Source organism: Pseudocercospora fijiensis, assembly GCF_000340215.1.
Source record: "Pseudocercospora fijiensis CIRAD86 unplaced genomic scaffold MYCFIscaffold_4, whole genome shotgun sequence".
Classification (NCBI taxonomy): Eukaryota; Fungi; Ascomycota; class Dothideomycetes; order Mycosphaerellales; family Mycosphaerellaceae; genus Pseudocercospora; species Pseudocercospora fijiensis.
The window spans coordinates 268110-281509 of record NW_006921535.1 but is presented as its reverse complement, the minus strand read 5'-3'; the positions used below and the strand labels follow the sequence as shown (position 1 = coordinate 281509).

The 13400-nt window shown below is 50.7% G+C and overlaps 6 protein-coding genes across 6 annotated transcripts; 1 reads left to right on the top strand and 5 right to left on the bottom strand.

Moving 5' to 3' along the window:
- On the bottom strand, positions 1 to 726 carry MYCFIDRAFT_215008 (uncharacterized protein; the record flags this gene model as incomplete). Its single annotated transcript, XM_007927875.1, has 1 exon — positions 1 to 726. One exon carries the CDS (start codon positions 724 to 726, stop codon positions 265 to 267), a length of 462 nt encoding a protein of 153 aa, XP_007926066.1. The 3' UTR covers positions 1 to 264.
- A 1320-nt stretch (positions 727 to 2046) lies between these two features.
- MYCFIDRAFT_211087 (uncharacterized protein) lies at positions 2047 to 3277 on the bottom strand. Its single transcript, XM_007927874.1, has 2 exons — positions 2681 to 3277; positions 2047 to 2622 (listed from the first exon to the last, which is right to left on the bottom strand). Exon 1 carries the CDS (start codon positions 3223 to 3225, stop codon positions 2890 to 2892), a length of 336 nt encoding a protein of 111 aa, XP_007926065.1. The 5' UTR covers positions 3226 to 3277; the 3' UTR covers positions 2047 to 2622; positions 2681 to 2889.
- A 469-nt stretch (positions 3278 to 3746) lies between these two features.
- Positions 3747 to 5206, bottom strand: MYCFIDRAFT_79010 (uncharacterized protein; the record flags this gene model as incomplete). The annotated part of the gene is made up of 2 exons (XM_007927766.1): positions 3747 to 4742; positions 5033 to 5206. 2 exons carry the CDS (start codon positions 5204 to 5206, stop codon positions 3747 to 3749), a joined length of 1170 nt encoding a protein of 389 aa, XP_007925957.1.
- Positions 5207 to 6480: 1274 nt separating this feature from the next.
- On the bottom strand, positions 6481 to 6995 carry MYCFIDRAFT_103441 (uncharacterized protein; the record flags this gene model as incomplete). Its single annotated transcript, XM_007927873.1, has 3 exons — positions 6481 to 6661; positions 6815 to 6902; positions 6965 to 6995. Coding segments are annotated over 3 exons (300 nt in total), but the record flags the coding sequence as incomplete, so codon positions are not given.
- A 482-nt stretch (positions 6996 to 7477) lies between these two features.
- Positions 7478 to 8286, top strand: MYCFIDRAFT_174129 (uncharacterized protein; the record flags this gene model as incomplete). The annotated part of the gene is made up of 7 exons (XM_007927872.1): positions 7478 to 7495; positions 7583 to 7808; positions 7837 to 7985; positions 8018 to 8079; positions 8110 to 8173; positions 8202 to 8227; positions 8259 to 8286. 7 exons carry the CDS (start codon positions 7478 to 7480, stop codon positions 8284 to 8286), a joined length of 573 nt encoding a protein of 190 aa, XP_007926063.1.
- A 2354-nt stretch (positions 8287 to 10640) lies between these two features.
- MYCFIDRAFT_163928 (uncharacterized protein) lies at positions 10641 to 12735 on the bottom strand. The gene is made up of 2 exons (XM_007927871.1): positions 10942 to 12735; positions 10641 to 10890 (listed from the first exon to the last, which is right to left on the bottom strand). The coding sequence occupies exons 1-2, from the start codon at positions 12157 to 12159 to the stop codon at positions 10663 to 10665; spliced, it is 1446 nt and encodes a 481-aa protein (XP_007926062.1). The 5' UTR covers positions 12160 to 12735; the 3' UTR covers positions 10641 to 10662.
- Between the last annotated feature and the right edge of the window lie 665 nt (positions 12736 to 13400).

Genomic DNA, 13400 nt, shown 5'->3' with positions numbered 1-13400 from the left:
CACGCCCGGCATTACAAGCTTCTTTCTAAGCATTGCCCGCTACACCTCATCGCACGCTGTCCGAGGTATAGAACCCAAAGTTTCCAGGTAGCGCTAATAGGGTATAGAATATTAGAGCAAGTATCCGAGGTTTGGGTAACGTTTTTTCCCTTCTTGTTTGCCAGACGGTTGGAAGTTCCGTTCCACCACGCTGGGTTAGAATAGCATCGGCATGCTCCAACAAAAGCATTTTGTATCCCATCAGTCAACGCAGGCCTGCTCTATCTAGCAGTAAAACCTCACTTCATATCCCCAATTTCTGTCCACCAAGTCGTCCTCATCCGCATCAAGTTCCCAAGCGACGATCAAGCCTCTCGCTTGGAGTGCCCGCGCAAAAGAGTAGAAGCGTTGCAGAGCGACTCTCGAGAATGTGCCTGTTCGAAGAGCAAATTGCAGATATGACGGCTGATGTCGAAGGAACGAGAGGACTGCGTTGTGGTGTGGCGCAAATTCCGAGGGGGATGGAGGTAGTAGGAACTCGCTGTTGGTGAAGAAGGCGTACAGCAGGCGAGAGCGAATGTCGCGGTTGACCAGGAGAAGCGAGGGTGCGGGGTGATCGAAGTCCTTTTGAAACTCGACGGTGACGGTCTTGGTAGTGCGAGTCCAGGTGAAGGTCTCTTCGTAGATGTGGTCGGACAGCTCTTGCGGTAGCGATTGCACGAGCTCGCGCAGCGTTCGCCCAGCCATTCTGTGGTGCCAATGCGGATGGGATGTTTTGGTGATGTCGCAGGGCAAGATTCAGAAGTTGTGAGGAATTGCATCAATAAGTCTTGGCAACGGCCCGCCGGCTCTGTCAACTTTCACATGCGAATTTATTGGCAAGTGCTGAGAAAGAACGTCAAGAATTCGGAATTTTTGCGCGCCAAACTCATTCTCCCCATCCCTCGCCTGAGACAGTTATGTAAATGTCCTGATGTGGAAACTTTAGAAATTAAAAGTCACGGGAAGGGTTGAAGGTGAGCAACAAGTTACAACTCACTTTGCTTTTTTTTTTCTTTTCAGAACGATCCACAAACTTGCAGTTCTCTCATCATCCCGATCTGAATCGAGAGCGGTCCAAGCGGGGAAAAAAAAAGACCATTCCGTAAGTCTTGGTTCTTCACAGTAGTTTCTAAGAAATCGGGGTTCGTGCCATTTTGCTTCTCCAGCCGCATGCATAACAATGACTCTTTCGAAAGTTAGCAGACTGTCGAAATACAAATTTAAGTCTAAATCTTATACCTTGCTATAAGCATCACTTTCATCTACCACTCCTATATATCGAATTCCAATCTGCGTATATTATGTGTTTATTTGCTGCGAAGGATGCGGTCGACTTCACTTGGAACACGCATGTGATCAATTCCGGATGCCGCCTTCCGCGACTTTTCGCGTCACGACACAACGCTGGGGTTCGGCTTGGACAGACTGTCTCTCTATAGCCCAGAGGCTCACTTTGCCCTGTTCCAGATGAAGCGCGTGCACGATATCGAGGCTAAAAAGCCTTCTTCCATCGAAGAGCATATGGACACCGAGCGCGCTGCCGCGGCGCTAAACAACATCGGCGTCCAAAGCCTGAGTGACCTGGCGTCTTCAATGAGCGAGGTTATTAGGCTCGAGGAGCACCTCTACACACCACACCCCACACTAGAAAGCGCAGTCGTACGAAGGAGCATCACTTTCAGTGAACAGTGGGAAGCTACGATCGCGAACCTGCGAGATGATGCATTGCGAAAGCAGGGTATCGACAGACTGAACACAATATATCCCAACCTTCCGTCAGTGTCTGTGAATGCCGCAGGTCCGTCGCTCGTTACCACCGCGCTTTTCCGAGCTGTAACCTATGGACCGGACGACAGTGACGGCCTAAGCATCCCATACCAAACCGGACTCGCGACGTTCCAGAACCGCCTAGACAGTCGCGTACGTCTTGCCCGCCCGCTTGCGCGTTGGCCTCGCTCTAGCCCTCACGGCGTTTTTGCAGCACTAACGCAGATGCCGTGGAAGGGGGCGTAAGTGCAATTTCTTAGTAGAACAATACTCTTCATACCTGCTAACCGTGATCTAGAGTCATGCAAATCCACCCTGACCTTCTCCAATTTCTCCTTACGGATACTGCCACAAAGACTCCTCTACTCGGATTCGCAGCAAAGGCGCCAAAACAAAACGTTTGGGTACCCGATCTCACGACATCGATGGACCTGTGATCCTCAAAGTGGCCGAGTGCTTCTCGAACGAAGAGATCCATGATTGTATCAACCGTCTACGAGTTGGCGTGTCTACATCGACGACTTAGCGGCGCCCACGAGGGTGGACGATGTCATCGTCGAGGTGAAGACAACTATCCCGATGTTATGACTATTATTATATCGTCTAGGAATGGCTCGGACTCTGCCAATCTCCAATATGGCGTCTACATCCAGGTCGTTGCGGATTAGGTGCGTGGGAGGATACACTCAAAAGAACCAGATGATCAGTCGCTCCGTCCGCTTGGAGATACATATAGAGATCGAGCGAGCGCCTTTGACACAAATGCTTTCACGTGTCGAGGTGATGGAGCCCAGATATCGAGATCGAATGGATCGAGAGGAGACGTGCCCTTCGCTATCACACAAATTAGCCATGACCTTTTTTTTTTCAAAAAAAATTGATACCGACCGACCTGGCCTGACCTCACATTTCCTTTCCTTTTCCCTTCCAAGAACCACAACTTCCTCCACAATTCGTTCATGATTATTTATCCCCCCCCCCTTACAAAAAAGCCTTATTATCATCACATGCGCCCTGCGCCGAAATGCACATACATACTATCAAGGTACCTACCCACACACACACACACACACGCCTCAACACCTACAAAACCCCAAATCCCTACCAAAGCGGCGAAATCACCAACCAACTCAAACTAACCGCCAGCAAAGCAAAAGTAACAATCAGCGCAAAAAACACATCGGCATTGAAACACGACCGATCTCGTTGATGTCGATCCCAAAGTTCCGCCGCAGTGGTTTCGCCTCGATTGATAGTGCCGTATTCAGGCGGAGGGGGACCGGATTCTAGATCGCCGTTGTGGTCGCCGTGTTCGTGGTGATATTTGCCGGACGGCTGCTGCTGGTCGGTTTGGAGGGGGAGGAATTCGGCGGCGTCGGGGTTTGTGGAGGTGGGATTTTGGGAGCTTGTGTTGGCGGTTGGAGCTTGGTCGGCCATTGTTTTGAAGATTTGGGGATGGGTGGTTTGGTGGGTGTGGAGTGGAGGTGGTAGAGAAGTGGGCTTACGAGGAGGTGAGGTGAGGTGCGGTGTGATGAGCCGTAGCTTTGGAAGGATGCAGGCAAGCTTAATGTACCAGGTCTGCTTGGAAAGTTTAATGTTCGAACACTGTGATTCGATCTGGGCAGTGATATGCGTAAGACTTGCAGCTGGCATTATTATTGGCACTGTTCCTTGCAGTCAACTAATACACTGTCAAATACAAGATGAATTACTCTACAAGCCCTCCTTGCAATGACAGAAGCCTCCCTCCTCTTTGAACAACATCAGCGACTCTGCAATGGACCATCCTGCGACACCTTTGCGACGCTAGCACTTACGATTTCAAGCTCATCGTGGAATGTGCTTCAGGCTCGCATTCGCAACGTCGGAGAGAAGTCGTGGATCAATTGGTATCGGGGCCGCCCCACCAGCTATTACGCTCTCAGCACTTTGTTACGACCAAGTCAACGAGTAATTGATCAGGCAGCTTCACTCTTACGCTTCTTCTTCTTTTCCTTCTTCTCGACACCAGGCGTGGCGGATGGTTGAGATGACTCGAGTTGAAGCTGTGCAGAGGCCGGATCGACGTCCGACTTTCTGTTCTTCTTCTTCTTTTTCTTCTCGGTGGAAGGTGTCTCCTCGCCGGCCGGAGCTTTGCGCTTCTTGGACGAGACTCTCTCTGGAGCAGACATGGGTGCAGGTGGAGGTGGCACGGCAGTGACTGGAGTTGCTGCTACCTCGCTCTTGCGCGACTTCTTCTTCTTCGGAGCCTCTGGTGGTGGAGGGGGAGGCTTGACCGGGACCTCCTCCTCACTGTCCGTCTCTTCCTCGTCACTGCTGCTGTCGTCGCTGCTTGAGGACTCATCAGCTGCAGCGGTAATTTTCGCAGGAGTCTCTTTCTCGTCGTCTTGATCGTCCTCCTCTTCATCCTCGTCGCCAGGAGTCTTGGGCACGTCGTCAACCTTACCGCCAGCAGCCTTGTACTCCTTCACAGCGGCCTCATATGCGGCAAGCTCTGACTGGTACGCTTGATGGTATGGCTTTCTCTTCGCATCGCCGAGAGCCTTCCAGCGTTCAGTCGCAATCTTGGAAATGTCGCCAGCCTTGATGCCGTCGCTGGGAGGGTTGTTCTGCACCTCAGCAGCGATGAGAGGTCGAACCTCTTTCAGGTAGCGGAAGTATGCGGTGAGCGGCCGCTTTGGCGCATTGGGGTCGCGTTGCTTGTAAGGACGCTTCTGCCTCTTCTTGGGGTCGCCATTGGCAAGCACTTCCGCGGTGCCAGTATTCACTGCGTGAAGCCCGTTCGCAATGTTGAACTCGGCAGTCTGCGCGGCGCCTACAGCACCAGTAAATGGGTTGAGAAGGTGTGAGATGTCGAGTGTGCCTTCACCTTGCAAGATCACATCCGTGTGGTCGATGTAGGCCTTGACTGCCTTGTCGACAGCATTGCTCAGGCCGATGTACGCGCTTGTGAGCTGTGCTGGTTGTTAGCGATCGTTGGCGACACGCGCGGTAATCGTACTGCATGCGACGCGTTTACTGAACAGACCGGCGCATCGACGAGACAAATGCGACGATGCCTCCAACATGTATCCAGTTCCGGTGCGGCCCAAGTCATTCGCGCACCACACAAGCGCACGGGAATTGTCGCCTCGCGATGTCTCAGGCTGAAGCGCGTCGCAAGGAAGGCGCAGATTGTTTGACGACGCGGTCGGTCTTGACTGAACGCCTCGGAGCATAAAATATACGAGCTGTATCAACTTACTGCATTACGCGTTTGTGTGAAGCGTTCGCGATCGATAGTCACGGTAATGCGATCGCCCATTGCCGCCTGCAGCTGGGCCTGGAGGTCTGGCACGGTGTTCTTGTTCGCCCAGTCGATCAGTTCTTGTGGCGTTTGCAGCGTTTGCAGCCTCGGGTCGAGATGTGCTGGATTCATGGTGGCAACTGTTGATATTGCTTATGACCGAGTGACAATTGATGGACGCCCGAGCGCGACGGGCTTCAGTTGGAGGTTGAAAATTTGAGGAGGGAAATTGGAGGACGGGAATTGCCGCTACCAGGCTTCTTCCAATTCTGCTTTGCTCTTGCTCCTGCCTCAATTCAAATCACGCAAACATCTTCATCCACCTCCAACAGCGTCGTCGATACATCACATGAACCGAACTGACACATTCCATTGATCGAAGTACGAGTCTTTGCCTCGTCAAGCCAGAGATGTATCTGGAGATGCTCTTCATCGTGTGATACGACTTCTTATAACCTCCCTAAAGCTTACCAGCCTCCTAATCAATGATATACCTGGTCGCTCATCAAAGCCCTGCAAAGAACGATATACTTGACAGTCGTCCAGATAGACGATTAGCATCCCAGCGAAAATCCGCCAAACACCTGTACACAGCGGCAATGAGTTTGAGTAGACACCAATATCAGTCTTGAAATACAGGTCACGCAATGTCTAGGAGATCGATATCAATTTCGCCGCAGTCAAGAAATACACAATTAGAAGAAGGTGAAATGAGCAGACTATAACAACTTCACTCGACCGAACTCCAGGCGCGAGAACTTGAACACGAAGTGAAGTTATGCCAGCGATCATCCACGTTCATCAACCAAGGCCGTGCGCGCGGCTACTACAGACGACTGCTCTCCACGCCTGTGCAGAACACGCCGCGTGCTTCGTATGCGACCACGATTGATAGGCCGCTGGACTCCTCGCTCACTCGTTCCTCGTTGGCCGAAGTGCTACAATACGATCTTAGATGCCACGGCTAGTAAGAATTCTCAAGGTTCGGTGCGCGATAGGGTATAGAGGAGCTGCTGGTTTCATGGCAATTCGCTTCAAGCGAGCAAGTCCAAGTCGACCGACTTGAGCAAGCATTTGCGCATGTCGATAGCGACCGGTATTGAAGCCTGTGAGAGAGCTATTCGGCTTGTGCGAGACCGACCGACCATACAGTTTGTGCTTCACGCACAACCCAAACTTCAGAACATAGCCGTAAAAATTAGGCAATATGCATTCAAATCCCACGACTGTCACAACGGTATGGTATCTCAGGTATCCTTTCCAACGCCTTACACCCCCGATGCTCTTTCCGAAACATGCACAAACCGTTTCCCATCCTATTTATACTGCGGCTGTCCTGCACCTGCTCCACCACTCATATTTGCATTTGCCTGCCCTGCGTACGGGTTCCCGCTATTCCAACCTTGTGGAGGACCGTTTTGCATGGGGATTTGCTGTTGTCCTGCTTGACCTGGGTTGTTCATTTGTTGTTGTACGTCGGGGCGGTATTTGAGGTCTTGTTGGAAGTGGCAGATGTGGCAGTTCACGCAATGCCAGGGTTTGAGGGAGAAGGGGATGATGGGGACGAAACAGAACGTGAACCATTCCCTGTAGTTTCTATCGTTAGCATCTGGTTGTGATGAATGTTTTTCAAGCTGGGGAGGGTGGGTGGAATCGAAACTCGTCTAGGCTAGATCCTAGATATCGCTCGTTGCACCTTGATGGTTATGTATGCTTCGCGCGGCTCGAGATCAAGCTTACCATCTCTTAGACACTTTCCCACTCCAGTTACCACAGTTCTGGCATTGTACTGTGATGTTCTCATATCCGGCGAGTAAGGACTGGAAAGCTGCACAAGGCTGTCAGCATACCACTGCTATGCGCTATGCGCCGGATCTTGTGGCGTCGTACTATGAGTTCCGCATGTGAAGATGAAGGCCATTTTTGACTTGTGATGATTTCGAGGTTTGCGGTCGCTACGCTGTGGATGTAATCGAGGTTGTAAGGAGCGTGTGTGGTGACTGTGAGGTGTCTTGCGACAAAGTGTAGTAGATTGCGCGGCGCGAGCTTGGAAGTTGCTGGGCCGTGTGGCGCAGAGTGAGGCCGGGGTGCGGAGGCCTGTTTGGATGGATGCTAAGCCCACAACATCACGTCTTTTTTTCTCACCAACCTTCCCTTGCTTCTGCGATGAGTTCGTTCGAGCTCACAGGAAGAAGGCGTCCAGATTACTACGGGAGAGGCAGGACCTGGCATGTTACTAACAAGTGTGGACAGATCGGATGGCGGTAGAATATACGGCTTGGCATCAATCCAGGTCTCATCGATCAAGTCATTGGATTTGGACCGCCGCTTTCCTCTGCTAGATCACTTTCACAACTAACGCGAGCTGTGCATCGTTTGGGGATGCTTTATAAAGTCGAGAAGATGCATTTGAACTGCTGCGTCAACCTGCTGCTACCTCCAAGTCCCGGCTAAGACTACCGATTAAGTTCGCGCCTTCTCGTCCTCCTTTGACCCGGTCTCGCCCAGCCACTTCTTGACTCTGCTGTCGTTGATATCGTAGCGCACATCTTCCCTGACAATCTTGTACTGTACATAGAACGATACCATACACCAGATCAAGCACAAATTTCTCACATCGTACGAATTTCGGGATCGGAAAGTCTCCAATCCGAGAAGTCAGGCATTCGCAAGCCAAGATGGGAGCTTTCTCCAAATTCATGGGTAAGACTTAATCCTCGCTCGAGCAAATCCAGTTCAGACTCCGATCTAATGGGGATCAGACAAAATCCTCACATCAAAATACAACAAACCCTTCCCAGTAACCCTACTCCCTTCAGCCATCGGGTACTATCTAGGCGTCAAGCAGGGAGAAAGGCAAGCGCAGATTCTAAATGAAATCCAAGCATTGGATACAAGAGATCATAAGAAAGTGCAGTACATAGCTGAGCACCCAAGATAGAGAGGTATATCGCCAATAGCGGGACAGCGATGCAAGAATTTGCCAGGTCATATACGTTCTTGGAGTGTCGCAATTCATCCAATCAGATGAAAAGTTGGCACTTTGGGTTAGTCCAAATCAAGCATCGAACGAGCCTTGAATCCAGTCAACTAATCAAGGTTAATAGCGGAGTGGTTAACGCGTCAGCCTGCTAAGCTGATTCCTTCGGGAGCGTGTGTTCGAATCACACAGGTGTCGGGAAAGCTATGAGTATAGCCTTCTATTTTTTTAAAACAAACTTGTGCTAGTAGCGGGCATTGTCTTACATTTTTGTCCAGTTCGCTATAGAATATACAGCAGACAAGTCTCATTCGTACTTAAAGACATTATTCTTCTAATAATATGTCTATTGCGGTTTCAGCATGCGTTCCAGACACAGTCGCGCACTGTCTGTGTCCCTCTGCAGCACGTAGACGATTGTTTTTGCTATACTCTTAGACCGCGCTCGCGGCGAGTTGACGCAGAGCAACTTCTTTTTCTTCCTCTTGCAACTCTTGAATTACAACTCGACAATCGGCAATTCCCTCTTGTTGTGCCGTTGCTGCCTAATCGATATGCCCTTTCTCTGTTAGCTTTCTTCTCTTCCTTCTACTAGGCGGATCAGCAGAGGCCCAGGTTCCAAGCGCGACTCCAACAGCACTTGCTTTATTAGGCTCCGCTCGCGGCAGAACTGCTTTGAGCGTAGCTGCCGCCACCGACTGCACTATGTTGTTCTCCGTACGGTAAAGCTGCAGCTTTACCACTCTCTCGTAAACCGCTGCAAGGTTCGGGAGTCGATACTGCTACATCAATGTGTCCCTTACCCTTCGCTATTCCTAATCCCTTCCCTTATCGAGCGAGCTGCGATCCCATAGCCAATTTGCATATCCCACCTTCCTAGCGTCACCCGGGTCAACGTGCAAGATTTGCAGAGCTTCAGACATGCGGCAGAGGAAGTATGCCTACTCGGTCGCGAAGAGAATGAGCGATTCGTGTTGCGTAATATAAACAGGAACTCTCTGGAACTGTACAGACTTAGCGATGTCTATTCCAGGCATCGCCCCGAGCCTAGGCCCGATTGGCATCCTCTCGCCACATCATAATATCTTCTTTGTAGACCGGATTCTATGCACTCAGCTCTTCCTTCTCAAGGATGACGATGGGTTCTAGTTCTGGTTCTGATCGACGAGCTCTTTCACCGGCTAGTACGTCGTCTTTAGAATCTAGCATGGGCGTAGGCGAGAATATCGTTGACAAAGATCTCGACCAGATGACAATCGTCGTTGGTTCTGCGGCTATATCGACAACAGAGAGTGATCTCGCTGCATTGCGGGCTATACTCTCCCTCCTCACGATCCCATCCAAAACCGCAGGGGAGCTAAAAGCCCTCTTTCGAAAACGGGAGCTTGCTTTCGTGCCAAAGCGACGCTTAACACTCCAAGTCAAGAGTTTCCTCCTCGTCAACAAAAACATCTGATTTTGAAACGGATGCTTCCATTTCCCCAGCTGAATTCTGTTTTCCACTAGGTCGGTAGCGAAGATCGCTGCAGTATAGATTCCGAGGGTGGAAAGTAGAGCGAAGGAGAAAGGAACTTCGAGTCGAATTGGTGACATTTTATCTCGAGTTTCTGGCGGGGATTTGGAAAATATGAGTGTGGTTAGGATGCCGAAGAGGAGGATGAGGATTTGGATTGTTTCGATGGCGAAGGCGTGGGCTTGAACAAGCATTTTCCGAGTGTGGGTGTCGAAATTGAGGGTTTTGCTGAGGCGATAGGCGTAGCTGAGTAGTGCTGAGATGGATACGAGGAGGGTTGGGAGGATGGCCATAATGAGCATGATTGTTGTCGAAAAGATGGGTGAACGCAGAATCGGTGAAGGGTTCTTGGGTTTTGGGAAGTAGATGTAGGCGTTTGCTGGCTGGTCGATGCGGTGTACATGTACTGTCCGTCGTGAAGTGAGACAAGCATATCCGATGTCTCATTCTCTTCTCAACCGTAAAAAGCCGCGTTGTTCACTATAATTGATCGATCGTAAGTAGCAAAAGATGAATCGCTTAGGCTAGGCTTACCGAGACATGCATCTCGCAGCGTTCACACCGTGGACTCGGAATGAAAGCTGAGTATCGTCCAGTTGTCTTGCGCCAGCACCGATTTGAACCAGCTCATATGGACCGAAGGACCAATTCTGAAGTCATATCGAACAGCCCTTCACCCCGGATCATCAAGAGGGGAAGTCTGAAGTCTGAACGCGGCGCCCAAAGTGCGATTGCAAAAAGATATTATTGAATCACTGGAGATGACGAGAATCGAACCCGCATCCCTCGACACCGACGTCGGGTTTTGCCCGACGACATCCGTAATGTACGTCATGCGCAATGATGATGAAATCCTGGACTGGTCGAGGATCTTAGCATTAGACCACATCCCCTAGATGTATCTGATTGGTGGCTGCAATGAAATGGAAGACTTCTGTACCTTCAGTTGGCTTGTGAAAGTGAAGCTGGACTCCATTTGAGGTACGTACTGTACAGTTCCTTTTGATCTACTCCAAGAATCACTAGCCCAGAGACTATGACAATCATCACCGCTATGCTTCAGAACAGTCTTTGAGTCGAGAATACATTACGTTACTATCTGCGCTTGTTGCCGAACTTTTGCTTAGGTTGGCTTCCATATGATCGTCTCGCGCTGTCGGGCTTCTTCATGCTCGCGCCAAGATTGATGTCGACTTTTGGTGGGACTGGGAATCCGAAGCTCTTGGCGACCTTTTTGAGGTCAAGCTGCTGGATGTTGAAGACGGAGCGAAGGGAGTGCGATGCGTAGGCTTGGAGGTATGAGCGGAAGCCATCCTTGGCAGACTGATACATTGTTAGCAATGTGCTCATAAAATGATCATTGTTGGAACATACCTTGTTGAGATAGTAATTCTTCCCGATCAGCATCTCAAGCTGACTCTGAATGTCGAGAATCTTCTTCGACGGAATCTCAAACTCAACAAGTGGTACTTTGGCCTCCTTCAAATGACTGAGGAAGCCGACTTCATTTGGCTGCAAAAACATCAAACTCTTGCCCTTTCCATTCGCACCTCTAGCTGTACGACCGACACGATGGATGTAGTCTCGAGGATCATCTGGTGGGTCGAACTGTACGATCCAGTCCACAGCGGGAATATCGAGACCTCTCGCCGCGACATCTGTACAGATGAGGGTACCGTTCTTGGCATTGCAGAACTCGAAAAAAGTGTTCGTGCGTTTCTGTTGCTTCTGCTTGCCGTGGAGGTCAAGCACAGGCAGGTCAATGTAGTTGAGCAGTTCTGAGTAGTACTTGACACAATTGCAACTGCTGAAGAAGACAATGATCTTTTTCGAAGCGTGTCGTTTAAGGAAGGTGAAGAGTAGCCGGAATCGCATGTCAGCCTCGCAAATTGTGTAGCCTTGCTCAAGGCCGGCGACCGTGCTGTGCTCCTGCCGACTGTCCACGTTGATGTATAGCGGACCCGCTCGGAGCGATATTCTGGCAAGATCTTCGACTTTGGTGGTTTGTGTGGCGGAGAAAAGCATCGTTTGGCGGTCTTCCTTTGGCAGAATCTTCACGATCTGGCGCATTTCGTCTTCAAATCCAACTTCAAGAATTCGATCAGCCTCGTCAATTACAAGGGCTTTGACGTTCTTGAATACGAATCCTTGCGTGTTCTGTAGATGGTCAAGCAGACGTCCGGGCGTAGCGATGAGCAGATTCACGCCCTTGGAGAGCTTTTCAGCTTCAGCTCGTCGATTTGCGCCTCCAATGACGATGCCGAAAGTCTGAGAATGGTGTTCCATGAGCTCGCGCGCCACGCCAAAGATTTGCAGCGCCAATTCTCGAGTAGGCGAAACGACAATGACACCAGTACCATTTCGAGGCTTGAATCTTAGCGAGTGCAGCATCTCCACAGCAGGGATGAGAAACGCCAGTGTCTTTCCAGATCCAGTCTTTGCAGCACCAAGGACATCTCTACCGGCAAGTAAAGGAGGTATACCCCGCTGCTGGATCTCGGTCATGGTGTCGAAGGGCATGTCTTTGATCGCTCGCATAGTCTTCTCGGATAGATTCAGCTCGGAGAACTTCTGGGGTGTTGTTGCGGTCATGGGAAGAGAGACGCCAAGCGCAGATGGCAGATCAGAAGGTTGGCCCAAATCTCCATCGCTCGTAGGTTGCTCTGGCTCACCATCGACCTCCTCATCCTCTCCAGAAGACTCATTTTGGTCACTATCCTCTTCAGCAGCGCCATTTGCACTATCTTGAACGGCATCCTCCTCTTCGCTGCCAGACTTGATTTCCGAATCGTCCTTCTCTGGATCGTTTTGCTCATCCTCCTCATCGAAGCTCGCGAAGTCATCATCGGCCTCTGTCGCAGCTTCTTTCAATTCCTTGGTAACCTGCTCTTCTGCCTCTTTTTCTACCTGGTGCGTTTCTTTGACGATCTTTGGCTCCTTCACAGGCTCCACCCCCTCCTCTTGCTCCTTCTGCCTTCGCTTTTCTTCTTTTCGCTCTTTCCTTGATTTCTTCTTAGCTGGCTGCTCCTCTGGCGCATCATCCTCATCATCCTGCTGCGCCAGTTTTGATTTTGCCTTCTTCTCCTCGTGCTTCACGCCACTGGTCGTACTCTCCTCGTGTTTGCGCTTCGTATGCTCTTTCTTGGTCTTCTTTCTCGCAGCAACTTCCTCCTCCATCGGATCGTCCTCTTCCATAACGGGGGACGATAAAGCTCCAGACATGAGCGCTGGGTCGTAGGGCTTTCCGTACTTTCGCTTGCGTTTTCCTATCGCGTCGCGTATGAAGTCGTCATCTGTCGACATGCTTTGGGAAGTGCGACGAGCTTGGCCGTGCGGAAGTCTGAAGTTTGCGAATGTCGAATATTTTCTTGAGGCAAAAAGTTCGAGACGGCGATAGACTTTCTCGGTCCGAGCAAGCGAAAGGCTTGGCACTGGCTGAATGCCAGAACTACACCTCAGGCAGACATACAATCCTGTTCTGTGGTGGTACTCGTCGAACATGAAGCATTGCCTGGCGTATGGCCGACTTGATCTGCCTGCTGGTCTACTGCTGAGCTGACATACACGCGGAGAGAGAGGGACTGCCTCAGAACCGGCTAGAATACTTCCCAGGTATCAATCATGGCAGCAATATAACCCGCTTGACGAGATAAGGCTGCCAAGTCGTCAGGCTTTGCGTTCTGCACCCAGCAGCGAGATGCATTCATCTCTCGTGACTGGCCCAGACCTACTCACCGGTACAGAGGACGTCTTCTGCCATCCACCTCATTGTACGATTGTACTCGAACGCCAGCAGCGACCTTGCATCACATGGACTATTGTTACGGACATAG

What these genes read in the sequence shown, in the direction of transcription:
- MYCFIDRAFT_211087 (XM_007927874.1), bottom strand. Translation starts at nt 3,225, where the DNA reads ATGGCCGACCAAGCTCCAACCGCCAACACAAGCTCCCAAAATCCCACC.
- MYCFIDRAFT_163928 (XM_007927871.1), bottom strand. Translation starts at nt 12,159, where the DNA reads ATGACCGCAACAACACCCCAGAAGTTCTCCGAGCTGAATCTATCCGAG. An exon ending in AGAATTACTATCTCAACAAG is followed by an intron (nt 10,891 to 10,941) that starts GTATGTTCCAAC and finishes ACAATGTATCAG; the next exon opens with TCTGCCAAGGATGGCTTCCG.